Below are 12715 nucleotides of genomic sequence, written 5' to 3' on the forward strand. Positions count from 1 at the left end.
AATTTTATCTTCTAAATGCATTTCTGTTTATGGCCCCTCTTAACTGTTTGAAAATGACAGAGATCCTTAAATTTGGAAATGGCAAGTTATAATCTTCAAAGCTTTAGTAAATTCCTGAAATATAGTCTTAGAACTTCACACCAGCATGGTTCCTGAAAGTTTGGTCAGTCCTCACGGATGTTTAGATCCATGGTTGGACAGTTTTAAAGAATCAGCAAGCTAATTAAAAGTAATTATAGAAATGTTTGTTTAATTATTTTATTGTAAGAGTGCTGGAAAACTTGGAACCATGGGCGGTAGCCCTACAAGACACAACAATTCACCATGCAGAAAAATTTCTCTGTGTTAATGAGAGTTGTATGCATAGATTATTATAATGAATTGTGTTTTATTCATTCATTCACTCATTATCATATTTATTTAGTCAATTTCAGGTATATAATTATTTACTGAGTCAGACTATATGTGCCAAAGACACGTGAGTTTATTCGGGGTACTTATGTGCGAGGCACCGGCGGGGGTCGGCGGGGCAGTTCTCCACACGGCACCCAGAGATAGCAAGTGGTTATACAGGCAAGCACAAAGGAAGAAACATTAACTTGGGGATACTGTGTGCGTCCGCTGGTGTGGTAGGGCAGCATGTTCTCAGTCAAGTCCGTGGGCGTGGGGCCGTTTAGGTGGGTGGTGGTGGTGCTGGCCAGTCTCCTGCAGCTTTCTTTGTTTTAACTCTTTTGGCTTCCTCAAGCAGGATTGGGGCCAGGATCTCCAATTACCCAACACAGACTTTGAGTTTTTAGGTTGGCAAATTGTAGGAAGATAAATACATGGAGGAAGAATGGAAGATGAGGGCTGTTTAGTGAGGTTTGTTATATGGCTTCCTTGGGTAATGTCACCCAGCTGATAAGGGTCTAAAATTGTCTGCTAATTAACTTCTGTCCTTCCTGGTAGAGAGGGGAGGAGGAACGTCTTTGTAAATTGATGTTTGCTTTTAGGCAAATAGAGGGAGGGCAGGGAGCTTTTCTTGTGTCTTCTTTTCAGTTGCCTTCAGCTCAAAACGATCCTATGCCAACCGTGGCCTATTTTGGTGTGGCATATTCTACCTCCCTTCACATGCTAATTACATAAGGAGTCGTGCATCTTTCATTTATTTAACTTTTTTTTTACATGAACTAGTATGTATACTGCCTTTCTTAATCACTAAAATGATCATTGATTGCTTTTGTAATTTAATAAATAATTACCAAATTTATTTTCTCTTAACTTTTTGCTTCTTAATCTTTTGTTTCCAGTTAATTTTTAAGCATATTATCAGAAACCCTAGATATAGACTTTGTCTTTTATTGATTTTTGTTGACTTTAAACATTTTAAAAGAGTTAAATAAGTATCATGTATAAATGAAATGCTAATTGGGGAAAGATTATAATCTAAAACAGTAATGGTCATTGAATCTTGCCACAAAATATAAAATTGACTCAAGTTATAATTTCCACAGAAGGTCTGAGAATTTTCAAAGACAAATAGGACGAAGTGATGAGGTTCATAAGCAATTTTTTCTGTTGTACTAGTAAGATTGATCAACAGCTTCAGAAATACTGCCCTAAGCATGCTGTGTTGTAATTTTTGTTCATTTTTTTTTTCTTGTTAGGAACCTTTCCCTGAAATTAACAAAAGACATTGATCAGGAAGCCAGGTGTTCCCATATCAGTCGAATGCCCAGCAGTCCATCTGCAGATTGGCCCCTGCAAGGTGTGGAAGAAAACGGAGGCATAGATTCTCTGCCGTTCAGACTGATGTTACAGGACTGCACAGCAGTCAAGACGTTATTATTAAAGATGAAGAGAGTTCTTCAAGAGGTAAGGGTTTACTCTAAGATTAATGGCTTTCAGTGCTGGTAGACAATGAAGTCTGCAGACCTGGTTAGATCCTGCTCTGTTAGTAATTAACTGTATGATGCTGGGCAGGGGTCAGGTATCCTCTTGGAGCTTAGCTTTAATCACATGTCAAATGAAGGATTTGGAGTCCTGGTGTATAAGGTACTCTTCAGCTCTAAAATTCTAAGATTTTATGAATGAATGAAAAAAAAATTCATTCCAAGCTTTCCCCTATTTGTCAGGTAAGGAAGAATGGGCATGAGCTATTAGGTTATGTTTAAATGTTGTTATACAGCTATTGAGAGACCTGCTAAATGTACTTCACATTCTTGATACTGGGACTTTATTTATATGATACCATACAAGTAGTTTCTTTAGTCATTTTTGTTCCAATAATAACCAATCCAGCAAAATTCAAACTGAAGGTTTGAATGATTTTTCCTGATGAATACAGTGCCTTCCTCACAGCCTGTGCTTAGTCAAATAGTGAGCTAGTAAGGAAGATATACAATGAGATCCTTACCTTTATGCCCAGAAATCAGCCATTCTTTAGGACTCAAGTATGTTATGGTTTGATTTTTATAATTACAATCATTATTTTCTTTGGGAGATTTCTATAAAAAGTATAGTAATTACTGTATTCTAATATTACTTCATAGATATGAAAGTTAGGGTCAGAAATATTAAATGACTTTTCTCTAGTATCTGTGAATTCAGGAAAACAGCCTGAGATTTGTGACTCCAAGTTCAGTGACATTTTATTATATCCCATTATCTCTCAGTAGATTTCTCTTTATTGATACAAGATATTAATAAATAGTGTGAGAAAAAATATTATTATTTGGAATAAATAGTATCGTGACTATGTTTTAGTGATGATTGTTAATATTTGTTTTGTTAACACTTTGACAATAATAATAATAATGCTAGAAGCTATCCATGGAAGCTAGAATTCAATCAGGAAAAATAAGGCAATTTAAGAGAAATGATTGCCATAGACTATGGGGGACATCAATTCATGGGTTCTCACCAATTGTTATAAACAAAAACTGGAAGAGATCTTCTCTGTATCCCATTCCAATTTATCTGACTGGGGCAGTCTTCGTGTCTAGATCTTATAAGTGGTATGCTAGATTGGTAACCTTATACCTGATCACTATCAGAATTTCAAGAATTATATGAGCTGGCAATTAAGCAGAGACATAAACATAAATTATTTAAATTTAAAATTAAACAGATTATATTTTTAGGGGTAATCAGTACTCAAAACATACTTCCTAATTATTTTACTATAATCTATAATTGTTAGTTTCCTTACCTCTTTTAGATTTATATGGTAGAAGTAAAATGTAATAGCTACTGTGCATATTTCCAAATTGTAGTTTCACTTATGTCCCATTTTGACAACTCAAAATCAGCCATGTGGGAGTATTTATGCCACAGAAATTGGCAAACACAGAAAAGTAGGGCTTTCTATTTTTGGCAAGCCTCTTGTTAAATATTTACCAGCACACCACTACATTTATGACCACATGATTTCTGTACTGACACCATAAATATTTTCCTGCAAATGAATAGAGAAGTTAGAATCTTCCTGATCCTTGGCTTAACATGTAGTCAGAGCCTCTTTGAACAAGGCAAACTTAATTATTCTTATATTAAAAGGTATTAATCTCAAAGTTTGTAACATTCAACTGTTTAGCTTTCCCTCTCTCTTTGGTCTAGATTTTAATAAAAGATCAATTCAAGTAAAAGGGAGGTAGGAAGAACTTGATAGCAAGTGTCAAGAGGCTTTCATAGGGTACTTAATTTTATAATTTTAAAATATTCAATGATCTTCACTATAGATTCAATATTTAGAATATATTGAGATTTTTTTTTATACTCCCATCTGTTTTTCTTCATTAATGAGTATTTGAAGAAACCAAAAAGAATTGATCTTTAAAGCTCACGTAGAATGAGCAATAATTATCTGTGTTTTTATGGCCCATTCATAAAGCAGGGGGTCTTTATTGTCAACAAGGAATGGCAATATTATTATATGATTAGCATATACAACTGTTCTAGTAGTAAGAGATGCATAATAGACGCCTTTAAAAAAATATCTATTGAAATGTTCTTTGAGCTGGGAATTTTCAAACTACAATTCACATTTTATTATTAAATTTGAGTTTAAATACCAGCTAATCATATTAGATTAATAATGTCTTTTTAACATAGAAAAAGTATTTATTCCTATTTTATTATAAACTTATCTTATGAAGCATAGTAGTTCAACTTTTGTTCACAAATTATACTTTAACTACAGGAAATCCTATTATCTGACTTTTAAGCTCTTTAATCAATGGCAGGTCTTTTCCAAATGTTCCACAGCCCAAATATTTGTATCAACTACATAGACCTGTAAAATTATATTGATTCTCAAATTAATAGTTTTTTGGTTTTCACTTATGGACTATTTTGTTAAAATTGATTCATCTCAGTGTATCAACATATTTTTGTTTATTTGTTTATTATTTTCAACTGGAAAGCATTTCTGTGAATATAACTTTCTTAAATTCTTTAGGGTTGCCTGTGAACCTTATTTGGGATTCATTCCATTAGACAGCCCCTTTAAGCTTTTAAAGTTTTAATAGTTTGGTTGAGAAGTTTCATGGGGCATATTCTAAAACCTTAAACACTCACCTTCTGTCTGAGTGAACCAGGTACCCTTTATCTTTTAGGATAGCTCTATATCCAATAAGGAGATTTTTAAGGTAATAATACTTTTACATCTGGATTGGTGTGGTAGCTGTACAGGCTTGCCTGTTTATGAAAACTCATCAAATTATGCACTGAAGACGGCAACTCAAGAAATGTCATCACACAACTGTTAGCACCACTGTCAAAGCTTCTATTTATGAAATTTTTGTTTTTCCTTTGTGAGACCTGTAAAAGAACTATGACCATTTATTATACAAAGTTAGGATACCATTATCAATTCTTACAAATTGTTATTGCAGCCTAATTTTCTCCTCACTTTTAGGACAACGTAAAAAAAAATCAACAGTACACCACCATCTTCATATACACCAATGAATCCTATTGTGTATACTCCCTGAAGAAACCTCTGGTTTCGATAATGGCATATCTTGGATTCACTGAGGGCTGATACGTTTCTTATAAGATTTTTCTGTCTGTGTAAGGCTTAGCTTTTTATGAGGCTATAAAACTTGATCTTGAAAATAGATAAGGAGGGGATAAAGTATAATTCTATGACTCTTTTGCTATGTAAGTAATTATTTTCAACAATCCTTTGCGAGAGATTAGAGAAGGTGGAGAAAAATTCTTTTCTAACTCCATTCTCATTTCACTTAGAAAAATCCATGGGAGAAAGTACGTTAGAGTGGTAAAGACCACAGGTGTTTAGAATCGGAGATATAGGCCTATATCACATTTCTACCACTTAATATAATAGCTACTACAAATTGATAAAGGTTTTTAAGTCTCTGTTTCATCATATGTAATATTAATAACTACCTCATGGGTTACTTGGATAATAGTGAAATGTGTATAACAGTTATCACAGTGGAAGTGTGAGGTAAGCACCCATGAACATGAGCTCCTGCAATGATCTTATTTGTGTGATGATTACTGACTTTGTCAAGCTAAGTGTAAAATATTTGAGATTTCTTGAACACTTGGGAATATAGCAGTAAATGCTCTTTAATAGCATAACATGTATTCATTGAATCATAATTCAATATTAATAATTGTTAATAAAGGCTATGCTAGCTGAAATTAAAAGTAGACGCATTGTTGCCATTTATGTTTTTCTGGGCTTATTCAATTATGTCAGCACATTTGACCTACTATTCCTTGGCAAAAGCCTTACTATGTGTCAATTGAATTTACTGTTTATGGCCAACATTTAATAAGGTTGTTCCACAAGTAGGAATGTAATATCTTCAGGACAGCCTTTAATAGCTTTTTTAATAACAGTAGAGGAAAACAAAACAAAAAAAATAAAAAATAAAATGTCATCTACTGAGAGCCCAAAAATAAGGTTGTTCCAGGTGAGAACTCATGGTGACAGACCAGAGTGGTGACAGCTGAGATAGAGAGAAGGCAAGAGATGTGTGTTTTGGAAGTAATGTCATTAGTACCTACTGATGAATTGGAACAGAGTGATGACAGAAAAAGCAAAAGCAAGAATAACTCTGAAAGTTGTGGCTTGAGTAGCAGGCAGATATTATTGTCATTTTCTGAACCTGGGAATACTACGAGAAGAGTTACCTATATGAGGCAGAAGGAAACCAGAGTTCTGTTTTGGCCAGGTAAAGGTTGAGATGCTTATTTAAACATTCAAGTGTATGCATTAGATAGAAATCTGAATTTAAGTGTCTGCATATCCAGAACGATCAAGGCTAGAAATATAGATTGACTATTCATGATCATATAGATTCTGTTTAAATCTATGGAAGAGAGAATTTGTGTTTAAAAACAAGGTAGGATGCCCCAATATTTAATGATCAGAAAATCAAGAAGAGTGTCGGGTGAGCTAGGAAGAACAGTAAGAGTGTAGTGTCTGTCAAGAAGCCAAGAGAAAATATTGCTTCAGTAAAGTCAACTTGGGAAGGTGCTGAGAAGTAAGTAGGATAAGAAATGATAAGTAATCATTAGAAATTAATAATCACTTGGCAGTCCTTTGAAATTAATTCCAAAAGTATAGTACCTAGGCTTTAGGAATTTCAATATGCAAAACAACCCGTTCAAAGTGTTAATTTGCAACGCCAAAGCCTAGAATAGAAATAGTAATTTCCAGCAGGTTCTCAGTTGTTAAATTACTGGTTTATTCCTTTACAAGGCATTGGTTTGTGAATGTGAAGGATATGAAAATGAATAATACATATCTTGAGTTTTAAAAATATGCTTTAAAGTAAGACATGTCTTAGTTTTGGAAGGGCATTATAGATTTTATTAGGTTAATCAAGAATCATAATCAAAAGTTCATTTTACATAGAATACCTTCTCTATTGAGGTATTATCTTTCATTTAATAAGTATTATATTACTTAAGGCTATTCTTATGCTGCTGAGGTAATCTAGCAGAGTGATCACAAGATACAGGTACTAGAACAGACTGCTTAGATTTGAATTTCAGCTCTCACACTTACTGAGTACTTATGATTTGGGGCAAGGTATTTAATCTCTCTGAAAATCTGGTCCCTTCCAGAAGTAGAAGTAAGTACATGTTCAAAACTACTAGATAATTTCAAGATTTCCCCAGTGTTTGCACTAAATTACTCTCTCAGCATAGTATATTCCTCTAAAAAGAATGTTTTATGTTAATATACCTTATATCCCACAAATAATATTTTTAGCACAAAAATCAGGTCACAAGTAAATTCATACAGAATATAGAGTTCAAAAATATGTAAACTTAAATAATATTGTTAAGGAATAGACATGTATATAATAAGACCATCAGAAAAAAATAAGTAAAAAGTAAGGAAATGCTAAACACAATATTCAGCATAAGGTTATCTGTGTGGTGAGTAGAAGGTATGTACAATTAGAAAGGGGCACACAGGTTTTTGTAGGTATCATTTATTTTATATTCACAGTATATTTTCTTATACATGTCTTTCAAAATCATTATACAAAATATTTTCTTATATATGTGAAATATATTAAAAACTCAATGTTTCCAATTGTACAGAGTTCCTGTCCAGCAACTCTATTCCCCACAACTCTATTTTTTTCTGTATTTCTATGCCTGTGAAAGTGGCAGAAATACTTTGCCTAATTCTTTGCTGTCAGTGTATCTTGATACTTAATTGATGTCAAAATAAAAATGGAATGGGTTCAAGATAAACAAATGTATGCCCATCAGCCAGAGATTTCTTTCCTGTTATGTGTACTTGCATTATCTGCTAGTCATATGTATTATTTGATAGCTTATAAAAAAAACAAAGTGCAGCCCACAGTATTAACAGTAAATGCTACCCTCATTGTACCTAACTGCTGTGGTAATCTGCCTATTTGTGTTATAATCATATTCAATAATTAATCAAATAACCACTAATGTGGTTTTGTTATGCATGTCTGACTTTCAATTTTCTTCATGAATCCAGCATTAATGTTTCAGTTGTAATACAACTCACACACTTTTGTGTAATTCAGTGGGCTAAATCTGGCATCAAGAATTTCGAGCTGCAACTTAAGAGATATACAGCAGATGGTACCCGACAGGAGTTCCAAGGAATACTTTTGAGTGATCAATACTTCTGGTGGGAGAAGGAGGGAGACAGAAGAGAACCAGTTAGGCAAATGATTCTGTGGAAAGGTTGCAATTGTGTTCCGCTGGGACACATTTTCACTGAAATTGTGTTTTGTTTCTGTTTGAAAATCAGAATCAAAGGCATATTTAACTACAGTGAAAATGCCTATTTTTAATCACAAAGTCTAGAAAATGTGATGTTACAAATTTAGATAACATAAGGCAATTGCTTAGGAGTAATATAAACCTTAGAGTATTCACATGCTTACAGATAAGCAAAGCAGTGTTTTAGCATCTAATGATTCATTTAACTGGAGGAAAGCTCTATCTTAAATATATCTTTTGAATCTTGAGGGAAAGGAAAACTTGAGGAAATTAACTGTTGACTTTAGGTTTACTAATAAAAATGCGGATATTCACTATTTCAAATATTGTATTTTTAAATATGTTCTTTTCTGTTTTTTTTTAAAGTAAAAGTGTACAGTACATATAGAGGAGCAGCTATTGATATATTAATAATAGAAACGACTCAATTTATGTTTATGATATATATGTGTAAAAATAAATAGATCCATTTGCCTTGTTCTCTTTGATTAGATGGGCTTCTGGGCAGAGGGGGAGAAGTCGAGAGTTTAAAAAGAATAATGATTTATCAGGAAAGATTCATTTCCCTTATCCTGAATGGTCTACATTAGGGGTCAGCAAACATTTTCTGTCAAGGCCAGTTAGTAAATATTTTAGGTTTTCCTGGTCATATATTTTTTGTATTTCAACAACTCAAATAAGCTGTTGTAGTGAGAAAGCAGCTAGATTACATGAATGAATGGGTGTTGCTGGTTCCCATAAAACTTTGTTTTCAAAAACAGGCAATAGGCCAGATTCAGAATTTGTCCTGGGCCTGTCATCCTGTGCTATTTCAGAGAGAGGTGATTAAAGTACCATGAGGAGGCATCGTGCCGTTAAGAGCATTAGTTTTGAGGGCCAGAATATATAGTCTAATTCCATTCCATTACTAGCTGAATGACCCTAGGCAAGTTAATTAAATTCCGTGCCTCTATTTTTTTGTTAGTAGGATGAGGATAATAATATTGACATATCACTTAGGTTTGTTCAGAACATTACATGTGTTAATATACTTAAAATTCATGGAACAGTGTTGGACACACAGCAAATGTATCAGTTATCATTTTATTATTATCATAAAGTCTGAGGGCTGCTAGTGAAACAGCATGGATTTGCCATTAGACAAACCTGAATTCAAATCTTATATCTACAACACTTTAGCAATGTTATTTTATTCAAGTTTATTTAATTTCTTTGGTGCACCACAGGTTTATTTATATATAATAAGAGGATAAAAATCTGTATAAATTTTATTTTAAAGATTAGATTTAATTTGTATCTGGCAAGGGAGAGGTTCCTATCTCTCTCCTCCTGCTACCCCTTTAAAAAAAATCTCATTCTAGCATTAATTTTAAACTTGTTGCCTAGGTTGGGTTTTGATCCCCAGATTGATAGTACAGACGTGATTCTTATTTCCTCTAGAACTGGTCCTTGATTTTAGTATTTCTATTTCTTTTGCGTTCCAGAGCTGAAGTTTGGCCCATAAGGCCCACGTTTGTTGCAGAAATTCTTCTGCTAGTTCACAGAATTTCTAAATACAGTTTCAGTATTCCTTATGCAAAATAAACTTAATACCAGAAGTGTTTCAGATTTCAGATATTTTTGGATTTTTGAATATTTGTGCATATGTAATGAAATATCTTGGGGATGGGACCCAAGTCTAAACTCTGAATTCATTTGTGTTTCATGTACACCTTAAAGACTGAAGTTAATTTTATACAATATTTTAAATAATTTTGTGCATGAAATAAAATTGGTGTTAAGTACTTATGTGCATTTTAGAGCATTTTGGATTTCAGATTTTCGGATTAGGGATGTTCAATGTGTACTGCTTATATCTACCTTTCTGAGTCTCTGATCAGATTGCAGGGTTTTAGACTACGTTTTGGGTAGGATATCACTGATTAACAGTATGTCCGAATATAATATCTACATTTACCTTGGTTTTAAAATCTTTCCAAAACTTTGTTTTGTTTTTGTTTTTAAGAAATATTCATAAATGTTTGCTGAAATAGAGATATATTTTAAAATGCTTTTCTTGCAAGGAATTCTATGTTATAGAAATGATATTATTAGCTTCTATTTTCATCGAAATGCAATTTTCATTCATCTACATCTTTCTCTAAACAATTCTGCTTTTCCTCAATGTATACTTACTAATTTTCAAGGTAGTACTTTCTTTAGATATGGAGAGATTTACCACCTATGGATTTAAAACATTATTTCAATCATGTATTCACAGATGAAATTTGATTTTAATTTACTGTTTAATTATGATATTTATTTCTTATTTAGGGCTTTATGAAAAGCTCACAGTCAGCATATTGCTATTTTTCATTTAACTCTTGGACCATGTTTTTGACACATGGTTATAAAAATATGCTTTGATAAGGTGTGATTGAATTCAGTACCTACTAAAATTCCATGTTCCAATATGTTCTTACCGCTTTTGAAATTAAGGCTGTTTTGATCCTCAGGCCGATTTCTAGTATTGTAAGGCTTCCTCATTTACTACACATACTTGACAAAAAAGAATATATATAAATATATTATTTAAGTATTTAGAAATATCCTTGTTAGGGCTATGTCAGATTTAAATACCGCTGGAGAGAGAATTACAAACTGTAAACATTCTTGAATTATTTCTTCTGGACATTTCTCTTTACTTAGTTAACATCCAATGCTATTCATCTTACTGGAAAATTATTTAATGTCTACCAAAGTTACATTTTTCCCTCAAGAAACCCTCAGAAGAAGAAATAACTTTTTATTTCTTTCTTCTTTGGACCAACGGGCCTAAAAACTGTTGGAGTAAGAAATCTAGCAGACAATATCTCCATCTCTGTGCGTACAGCAAATACAGGAATTTGTGTTGAAAGATAATCATACTTAAGTGTGGATTTGAGAATATGGTAATATTAGAGAATGAAAGAGATGCCAGGATTCCTGATGTGCTTGTATGTATGTGTGTGTGTGAACACATGTGTACATGTGCACAAGTGCTTATGTACATTGGAATTGTTGAGTGTATGTATTTGTATATGTTGGGGCTGGGAGACAGAGCTGGAAGTGTTCTTAAGGTATTAAATCTGTAGTTGACATCTATTTGCTTGCTCCCTGTCAGATTAGATTTGGCTCCATAAAAATATGCACCCAGCCTTGCAGAGACTAGCAGGATGCTCACATCAGGACATATGTCTGCATTCAACGTTGCTTCTGAGCCTGAGCCGTTTCTTGGTATCGTCTTGTCAGCTCTTACTCGGTTTTCTTCCCTGTGTCCGCTGAACTGTTTGTCTGCTTTTAGGCTCATCCACCTTTGTTTCCTGTGTGCTGATTTAATTTCTTCCTCTCAGCAGTAAAGCAACGAATAGATTAATGACCCACCTCTCCCTGTCCCTTGTGTTATCCCTATGACATTTTATATCTTTTTACTACACTAAGGTAGCAAAATTCTTGGCTTGTTTGGCCAGACAGAGCAAAAGTGGCCTGGTTTCCACCTAAATCTCCTTATACATATCGTATTATAAGGCGAATTAATTTTTCTTAACCCCACCATTCCTGTAACTGCTCATGGTAGTTTAACCGCCATTTTCCTAATTATAAACTTCTGTGAAGAGACTTTTACTATGTACAAAGTGAGCCAAGATGACCACCTGCTACAAACACCATGGCACTTTTTCCCTTTATAAATTTTGAGAGTGAGACATGGATGGGGTAAATCATGTTTAGGTAGTATCTTTATGTTTCTTTAATAGACACATATGGTTAGGTTAATCATTTTTAACAGGGCTTCCTAGATGTCAAGCAACTATTGTCCAATTTAGCAATTGTTGTTATTTCAAACTTCTTAGTCTGCCTTGAAAATTAAAACATAAAACTAGGAACAACAAACTATCATAGCTTTTTTCACTAAAGTATTTGTAAAGTAAGTAATATGAGTGAAATGAAGTGCATATTCAGTAATCAAAAATTCATTGTGAAGTGTGGGATCCACTTTTAATAATTTAAAAGTTAGTATTGATAGTCTCTAATTTATGCAAAATATTTCTTTAAAAGTAAAAGTGATTGTAGAACGAGATATAGGAAAACAAAAGAGCAAATTCTAAAAATAGCTTATTTTATACTTGGTTAGGACAAGTTCAGACGGACTTAAGTCATTTGTCCTAAGAGTTTAGGAAATGAAAATAGTTCAATATAGTAAGAAATCCAGATGAAAAGAGAACCTAATCAAATAGTAAGTAATAACCATTGATATTTGGCACATAATAGGTGTTATTTTTGTAAAGAAAAAAAAAAAGCGTTTATGCCTGAGTTTAGAATCTAAATGAGGAGAAATTAGCAGAGTAAAACACATTTAAAATGTGATAGTTTATACATTGTTTTAATTATGACTCTATTTATTAAGGATTTTTTTTCATTAACTGAGTACCTGAGTTTTATGTTTATTTTTATGTTCAAT

The 12715-nt window shown here is 33.1% G+C and overlaps 1 protein-coding gene across 1 annotated transcript in view; it reads left to right on the forward strand.

Annotated features, from left to right (window-relative positions):
* The window catches only part of CCSER1 (coiled-coil serine rich protein 1), a 466722-nt gene that overhangs the window by 293426 nt on the left and 160581 nt on the right, over positions 1-12715 (forward strand). The window contains exon 6 of the mRNA XM_045536844.1: positions 1647-1854. Coding sequence (XP_045392800.1) covers positions 1647-1854 — 208 coding nt within the window. The remainder of the gene's footprint in view (positions 1-1646; positions 1855-12715) is intronic.

Source organism: Lemur catta, chromosome 24 (assembly GCF_020740605.2).
Source record: "Lemur catta isolate mLemCat1 chromosome 24, mLemCat1.pri, whole genome shotgun sequence".
In the NCBI taxonomy this organism is placed as follows: Eukaryota; Metazoa; Chordata; class Mammalia; order Primates; family Lemuridae; genus Lemur; species Lemur catta.